Source organism: Podarcis vaucheri, assembly GCF_965113315.1.
Source record: "Podarcis vaucheri genome assembly, chromosome: 5".
NCBI classification, from domain to species: Eukaryota; Metazoa; Chordata; class Lepidosauria; order Squamata; family Lacertidae; genus Podarcis; species Podarcis vaucheri.
The window spans coordinates 30676777-30685417 of NC_138763.1; the positions used below are offsets into that span (position 1 = coordinate 30676777).

The following is an 8641-nucleotide window of genomic DNA, read 5'->3' on the forward strand; positions in this document are numbered from 1 at the left end:
CCCTTGATCTCGACAGTTTGGAGCATTGGGTGGGCTAGTTAGGGACCCTTTGGGTTTTCACTAGCTGGGAACGAGGATGACACAGCCTAGTTCCTGCTAAAACGTCTTCAGGAAGCTGAGCCAGGTGCTTTTGGGAGGATTTCAGTCGCATCACTGCAGTGAGGGAAAACAAGGTGCTTCACACCACCTGTGGAGGAGTTGGATAGCCTTGGACACCCATTTCCTTATCCTTCAGGGAGGCAGTTATCCTTTTTTTTATTATGTAGACAGTAATTTTTGAAGGCATTCACTCGCTGTAGACAGATGCTCCCATGTTTTGTCAGAATCATGTTGGGGGAAATGATAATGCCATGTGCAAGCTATCACTGTTCTAATTGCATTCTTGTTCTAAACCATCTGCATGGTGCCGGTCTCCCTCCTGCATGTGAAATGGCTGTCACAAATTGATTCTTGGCATTCAATCCACCAGGTTGCAGAGGTAAGCTTAGAGAAGGATGAGTGCTTTGGTGTGTGTGTTTTTAAGTGAAAAAGTTTCTCTGAGTGTCAATTTATTTTTCTTCATGCTAAGATCTCAGTCTTTTAGTTCAAATTGCTAATAACTGATCTGATCCACATCTTCTAATGTGCAGATTGGGAGGTAGCTATCCTTAAGATATAGCACTTTTGTGGTCTAATTCTCTGCTCAAAAAAGCATCAAAATGTGTTCTAACATGTATATTTTAGATAATGTGCTTAAAATACTTATTTGGGGAAGAAAATACTTCAAAAATTATTTTAATACATATTTAAATGCAAATTTTCATGCAAAATAAAAATAGATGCAGAAATGGAATGGATTTTTAAATGAACATGTGGAATTGAGGCATGTGATCAGCCCTCTAAGCATGTTGTGATTTACTCTGTACCTCTGTGCCAAAAAAGTCATGACCCTCTATTACGTCTCTGAAAATTCCCATGGCTCCATGCTGCTGCAGTGGAGCTCACAGACCAGTACGGGAAAATATACTGAATTTCCTGGGCAGCAAGATGGTGTTTTTAGGAGCCAGAGTGAAATTCTGTATCGCAATCCTGTACAGTGTTCCCTATTATCTATGTCCTGTGATATTTGAGCCCTTACATATTTTTTACTTTTCCTAACACTGGAGGAAAATGTGTGCAAATCACTAGCATTGGAATGTATCATTCCTTTTTTTAAATTAAAAAATAAAGCGAATAAACATTTGCTTTTCCCCAAGTGAGACCCTCCTCTTGTAACAAAGTCATTCTCCAATAAAGTCTATATAACGCAAATACTACTGCTGCAGCAAAAGCATAGTGTTATGTGGAAAGCCAATCACATTATACACTTAATCTCTCCCTCCTATTTATTTGTGTTAGGTCATTTATGCACTTGAACCTGTAGCAATAACATAAAAGGGTGGTTTCTCAAATGCTTGGCACATACTGAATTACCTTGGGAGTTTATATAAATTCTCTGCCTGGTACCTTGTTTCTGGGTCCAACTTTTCTATTTAACAGTACAATCCCTTACATGCCTGCTCAGAAACAAGTTCCATTGGATTCAGTGGGACTCAGTTCCAGGTAAGTGTGTATATGATTATGACCTAACTCCTGTTTTAAAGTCCTTTCATGTTTCAGGTGACCCAGGAGAACCTGGAAGTGTTGATTATTCCTCATGTCCCAAGATTCCAGGGCCTCCTGGTGTATTGGGCCCAAGAGGATCACCAGGTGTCATGGGATTAAGAGGGCCAGCAGGCTTCCCTGGCCCCCCAGGTAAGTAATTCTGTGTGTCTGCAATGTTTGTGGTAGGGAAGAGACAGAATCACCACGAACCCTTTCATGTATCATCCTTTCAGCTCACCTATCCCAGTGAAGTCTACACAACTCCATGCTGGCTTCAGTTTGGGTTGCATTCATGAAGAACATCAACTTCCTCTGTTACATTTCCTATTCATTCTATTATTTAAGCACATGTTTTTTATCTGATGCCAGTCGGATAGCTTTACAAAAGAGACCACAACTTATCATAGCACTTTAAGAACATAAGAGCCCTGCTGAATCAATCTAAAGTCTCCCCTTTAAAATCCCTCCAAGCTGGTGATCATCACTACATTTGGGGATAGTGAGTTCCGTAGTTTAACTGTGCACTGTGTAAAGATTTCAATAGAACAAACAAATAGTGGCAGCTCCTCCTCACAGCCACAAGTTCCCTATCCCTGTTTTAAACTAGTACTTTCTTCTGACACAGTGACATGGCTTGGACAGGAAGCTCAACTCATCCTCAAATCCCTCCACTTCATCTGATTTCCTCAACTATAGCAGCTGGATCCAGAGGGTCACAGGTTCCTCATCCCTGGTTTTAATAAAATAATTAATAATAATAATAATTTATTATTTATACCCCACCCATCTGACTGAGTTTCCCCAGCCACACTGGCCAAGAATTCTAGAGAGTGGAGTGTGAAATATATTTTAAGGCTTTTTTAAAAAAATAAAATGAAAGGACTGTTTCAAATAATTTCGAGAAAGATGAAACTATTACTACTTCAGAGAAAACAAGCATACCTGTTTAATGTTAGATTTGCATTCTATTCATACAATAACTAATTATAGTTGCATTTAGACGTGAATGCACTGTACTATATTTCAGGAGAGAAAGGAGAAGAAGGGTTATTGGGTCAACAGGGTCAAGATGGCTTGCCTGGGCCACCGGGACCCCCTGGTGATGAAGGTAACATAGGAGAAAAAGGACACACAGGACTACAAGGTAAGTATTCTGCCACAAACAGTCATTTGCCATACTTCTGTGCAAAGTACTAGCTTTGCAAATGATTTATTTTACTTTTTGCCCTGGTTGTAATGGCTCTTGGCCAAAACTGTTAAAAGAACCTGCATTCAGCTGCTCAGTTGGTATTGTATCATATCAAAGAATCAACAGCCAAGTTATATGTTATGCTAAATGTGTAGCATATAGCTTTTATTTTCATCCCCCTCTTTAATTACTTACAGGCACCGAGGTGGTTATGAACAGAGCACAGGATAAGTTTAGTTCATCCATGCCCCAGCCGCAATCGCAAGAAGAATTGCTCCACCCAGTGCAGCAGCAAGCCTTAGAAAAAGCTTCTATTGGCACCAGTGGGGATTCTTTCTAAGGCTCATAGTTTGTGGGGGGACAGCATTTTCGCTGCATTTGTGGTTAGGTATGGGAGAGATAAGCCGACTTCCCCTGTGTGTTGCATTTTCAGAAGCAACTGCCTTCTCACAACACAACTGTAATGTGACTTAAAGATTTTGTTGGCTCCAACCTCTGAGGATTGGTTTTAAATTCAAAACCTGAGGCCCTGGGATCTTGCATGCTTCACTCAAGTCTGTTCTGAAGAATAGAAAAGCATCTCTTTAATGTGTCCTGCCTTTAAACGGAATATTCTCTACCTTTTCTCTGCAAGGTTTTCCAGGTGAAATTGGAATGCCAGGTCCACCAGGGCCTGACACAAGAGCTCCCGGTGGGTTCCTGATTGTTGTTCATAGTCAATCAGATCAAGTGCCACTGTGCCCAGAGGGAATGCCAAGGTTGTGGACTGGATATAGCCTGCTGTATCTTGAAGGGCAGGAGAAGGCCCATAATCAAGATCTTGGTGAGGACTGCAATATCACTCCTTAAAGAAAATACAGTAGTTCTCTGCATTTTTCATTGCAAATGGTTGCATGTAACATTAAAATCTGGGGTGGTAGGTATGTATCTTTTTGGTGCCAATATTGGAATTTGCCAACCTTTCATTGTCATATGTGCTATCTATAAAGCATGCTTAGAAACTGATGTGACCAGCTAGGGCCGTTCCTCGAGAGCCTTAGTGCAAGAGTCTCAACCTATGCTATTCGACCTGCGCTTCCCTGCGCTTTCCCCGTTCAAACCTTCATTATTTCTGCTGGATGCAAAACTCATCCTTGTTGTCTGTGGTGAACCTGGGAGGTTTAATTTTTGGTATATTTGTAACAGATTTTTATATGCTTGAGCACACCTGCAAGTTACTATATATTTATTTGCTAGTTTTAAGCATTACTTTAACAATGAAATGGACCAGGACATTAAAATCACGGTACTACATCAGCAGAAAAGACATTTGTTTTAAAACAAGCAAGTTCTGAAGGGAACTGGTCATTCAATCCCAAGGTGCTACAAATTGAATTTTAGGAATTAAGCACAGTAGCAAATTTGCAGTCTTTTAATAATAGCTTTAGTACTCTGTTTCAGACAAAGGTATTTTCCAGCAACATCTAGAGGTGCCAGGGATTTGAATCTGGGACCTTTTATGTTTAGTGTATGGTACTCTCACTCACCTTTCCCAATTTTGAAGGTAGTGAATTACATTTTAATTTATATTCTAACATTCCCAGAGCTTAAGAGGATTGCATAATTTAAATAAGTGAAGTGAAAACTCTTGACTACACAACACACACACACACACACACACACAGAGAGAGAGAGCGAGAGCGAGAGCATAAGAACATGTGTTCTCTGTAGCTAGCTTTTCCTGGACACAGGTGACAATGATTGCTGTTGAAATTTCCAGGCACCTCCAGATACCGTAAACCCACCCAAAGTCCTTATGCATCAATAATTTTCCTGGCTGTGTAGTGCTGTTGTGGAATAAGGCTCAAGACTAACTTAAACTACTCTTTAATAAGAACTTAAGTGTTTTGGATTGGTAATATTATATGTCTGCATGTCCCCCACCATCTATTCTAGGTCTCGCTGGATCTTGTCTCCCTGTGTTCAGCACCATGCCCTTTGCCTATTGCAATATCCATCAGGTCTGCTACTATGCAAGTCGAAATGATAAATCTTACTGGCTGTCAAGCGCAGCTCCTTTGCCCATGATGCCCCTCTCTGAAGAAGAAATACAACCTTACATTAGCAGATGTGCTGTCTGTGAAACTCCTGCCCAAGCTGTTGCAGTTCATAGTCAAGATCGATCCATTCCTCCCTGTCCATCAAACTGGGGAAGCCTATGGATAGGCTACTCATTTTTAATGGTAAGACTGAATATTACTTGGCTTTTCTATGGAACTATTTGGATCTAACCATGCTAGCTAATCACTGAAACTGAGCCTGTAAATTGAATAACATGAATGAATGTATGAATGAGAACACATTTACCTGGGAGAAGGTTCAGCTGAACTTAGTGGGACATTCTTCTGAGTAGACATGCATAGGATTGAGCTGTCAGCAAGATCTGCAAAATGCTCAACTGATTTGTCATTTGCTAATTGATTGTAGATGTTTCACTCCTTCAGTTTGCCATCTTGGTTCCTTATCTTGTCTCTATTTGTTTTATTTATCAGTTGCCCAATAACTTTCTCTGGGCAATGCGCAAAGCATTATAAAAACAATAGAACTATAAAATGCAAACTACAGTTCTAATGAGCAGAATTAAACTAAAATTGAGATAAAGTTGAAACCATGCCAACAGCAAATAACCACTGCAACTTAAGAGATAAATGGATTTGATTTTAAAAGTCTGTATGGCCTTCATCTGCTGCTAAAATGGCATAGTGTGTGCCTCCAAGCAAGGGGCTGCTGCCGAGATCTTTTCTCTTGTAGACACTTCCCTTATTTCAGCTTGCAGAGGCATAAAAAAATGACATCTATTAACTCTTTACTGGCTTTATTGTATGGTTTTATGTTTGGTGTTATAAAATTTAGCCATTCAGCAGAATTACTCCTGGAGGCTGAGACTGGCAGATAAATGAGCTCAGGAGTTTGGGTGTGCTGATCAAGTGTCCGCACTAAGTCTGGCATCACAGGGAACGACTTTGATATTTCTAATGATATTTTTAATGTAAATATTTTTATAAATAAAGCAAACTGTGGGCACAGGTAATTATGTATGGGAAGAAATGCAGATGACACCAAACTGGGAGGGGTGGCTAACACCCCAGAGGACAGGATCACACTTCAAAACGACCTTGACAGATTAGAGAACTGGGCAAAAACAAACAAGATGAATTTTAACAGGGAGAAATGTAAAGTATTGCACTTGGGGGAAAAAAATGAGAGGCACAAATACAAGATGGGTGACACCTGGCTTGAGAGCAGTACATGTGAAAAGGATCTAGGAGTCTTGGTTGACCACAAACTTGACATGAGCCAACAGTGTCACGCGGCAGCTAAAAAAGCCAATGCAATTCTGGGCTGCATCAATAGGAGTGTAGCATCTAGATCAAGGGAAGTAATAGTGCCACTGTATTCTGCTCTGGTCAGACCTCACCTGGAGTACTGTGTCCAGTTCTGGGCACCACAATTCAAGAAGGACACTGACAAACTGGAACGTGTCCAGAGGAGGGCAACCAAAATGGTCAAAGGCCTGGAAACGATGCCTTATGAGGAACGGCTAAGGGAGCTGGGCATGTTTAGCCAGGAGAGGAGGAGGTTAAGGGGTGATATGATAGCCATGTTCAAATATATAAAAGGATGTCACATAGAGGAGGGAGAAAGGTTGTTTTCTGCTGCTCCAGACAAGCGTACACGGAGCAATGGATCCAAACTACAAGAAAGAAGATTCCACCTAAACATTAGGAAGAACTTCCTGACAGTAAGAGCTGTTCGACAGTGGAATTTGCTGCCAAGGAGTGTGGTGGAGTCTCCTACTTTGGAGGTCTTTAAGCAGAGGCTTGACAACCATATGTCAGGAGTGCTCTGATGGTGTTTCCTGCTTGGCAGGGGGTTGGACTCGATGGCCCTTGTGGTCTCTTCCAACTCTATGATTCTATGATTCTATTCTATAATTCTATGAAAATGCAGGCTCTTCAGGTACTGTGTTCTTGAGCTATGAAGAATTTCAAAGATCAAACACAAGACTTTGAATTGAGCCCAGAGTATCCTGCCAACCAACAGTTAGCTCCAAGTTCTAATTAAATGAAGACTCGTTTTGACATAAACCATAGGCCAAAATCAATTCTCTTTATCACCATTCACACCCCAAAATGAAAACTGCAGAAGCTATCACAAAATTCATTTTGCCTTATGAGAAATGCCAACTCTGTTGGTCAGTACTACGATTTAAAAGAGATTTAGTTGTAAGAAAGTTATATTGTGTTCACTACACAGTCTTATCCAAATGAGTCTCACTGAGCTCAGTGTGATTGGCTACTGAGTAAAACTGTACAGGGTGAGATAACTTCCACCTCTTTTGCCTGTTTCTTTCAGCACACTGGATCTGGAGACCAGGGAGGTGGACAGTCTCTCATGTCAACTGGAAGCTGCCTCGAGGACTTCAGATCAGCACCCTTCATTGAATGCCAGGGGCAGCGAGGGACATGCCAATTCTTTACCAATGAATACAGCTTCTGGTTAAGTACTGTAAACCCAGAGATGCAGTTTACTTCAGTCCCTCGCTCAGAGACTTTCAAAGATGAGCAAGAACAACGCCGCAATGTAGGTAGATGCCAGGTCTGCATGAAATATGGCTAAAAGAAACCCGATCATTTACCAAAGTGAAAGAGGATGCCGTCAGTTGCATGTGGTGCTAACCTTATGTGAAACTGTGCCCTGCCGTTCAAGCCTTTGGCCACGTCTGCAGACGTTTAAGCCAGGCAAACCATGGAACTGTAGTTCTTCCTCAAGTCCCACTCCCTGTGCAGCGACACTTTAAGAGGCATTGTAGCTGTGCTAGCTAGAAATTTATGGAAAGCTTAATGTTCTTTATGAGCCCCAAAGCATAAGCTCGCTTGCAAAGGCCAGCAGGATGGGAGGGCCAGTGTGGGGTGAGCGTTAAGAGTGCGGACTAGAACCTGGGAGAACAGGGTTCAAATCCATACTCAGCCATGAACCTCAACTTGGTGATCTTAGGCCAGTCACTGGCTCTCAGCCTATCCTACCTCACAGAGTATTGTGAGGATAAAAGGGGAAGGGGAAGAACCACATGCACCCGCTAGAACTCACTGGAGGAAAGATGGGGCGTAAATGTAGGAAAACTAAATAAATAAAAAACAAACCATCTCCTGAGTTCTTTTTTGCTGCCATGGGGAATAGATAATCTATCACCCTCACCCATCTTTTTTCCTGGAGCTTTTTACCCTTTATTTCCCTCTTGTCTCCTTAAACTGCAAGCCTGCAGGCAAGTCCAGTCTTACGTTTTTAATACTGTTTATACAACACCTTGATGATTGAGACACTTTATTGGTCGTAAACTATTTTTATTAGGTCTGACCTAGCAGAGTCACGGATGCAATTCATGTAAGCATGAAAAGCACACCAGCAGGCTTAAGCAAATTTCTGCCAGGAGGTTGTGACACTGCCACAAATAGAGCCAAGTCATACTTACTGTTTTTTTTCTGTGTATAAGACTATATTTTTTCCTAAATTTTTAAAGTTTAAAATAAGGGGTTGTCTTATACACAGATAGTGCATGGTGCATTTTCTTAATTTGGGGTAAAAAAAAATAGGGGTCGTCTTATACATGGGGGCATCTTATACACGGAAAAATACAGTACTTTCCCCATGTGGTCGCATCCTCAGGGATCACCATCTGAATGCTTGTAAATCCGCGCAAAGAATGATAATACATATGAAACATTTTCTCATATGGTGTTATCTCCATTTTTACAAGTCGTGTGTGCATCATTTTCACTTGAGGAGTCT

General features: G+C 41.2%; 1 protein-coding gene across 3 annotated transcripts in view; it reads left to right on the forward strand.

Annotated features, from left to right (window-relative positions):
- The window catches only part of COL4A4 (collagen type IV alpha 4 chain), a 77098-nt gene extending 69101 nt beyond the window's left edge, over positions 1–7997 (forward strand). For all 3 annotated transcript variants that reach the window (XM_082221690.1, XM_082221692.1, XM_082221691.1), the window contains 5 exons: positions 1639–1773; positions 2651–2767; positions 3447–3635; positions 4748–5034; positions 7208–7997. In XM_082221690.1, the coding sequence (XP_082077816.1) occupies positions 1639–1773; positions 2651–2767; positions 3447–3635; positions 4748–5034; positions 7208–7471 (992 nt within the window). In that variant the 3' untranslated portion in view covers positions 7472–7997. The remainder of the gene's footprint in view (positions 1–1638; positions 1774–2650; positions 2768–3446; positions 3636–4747; positions 5035–7207) is intronic.
- The last annotated feature ends 644 nt before the right edge of the window (positions 7998–8641 follow it).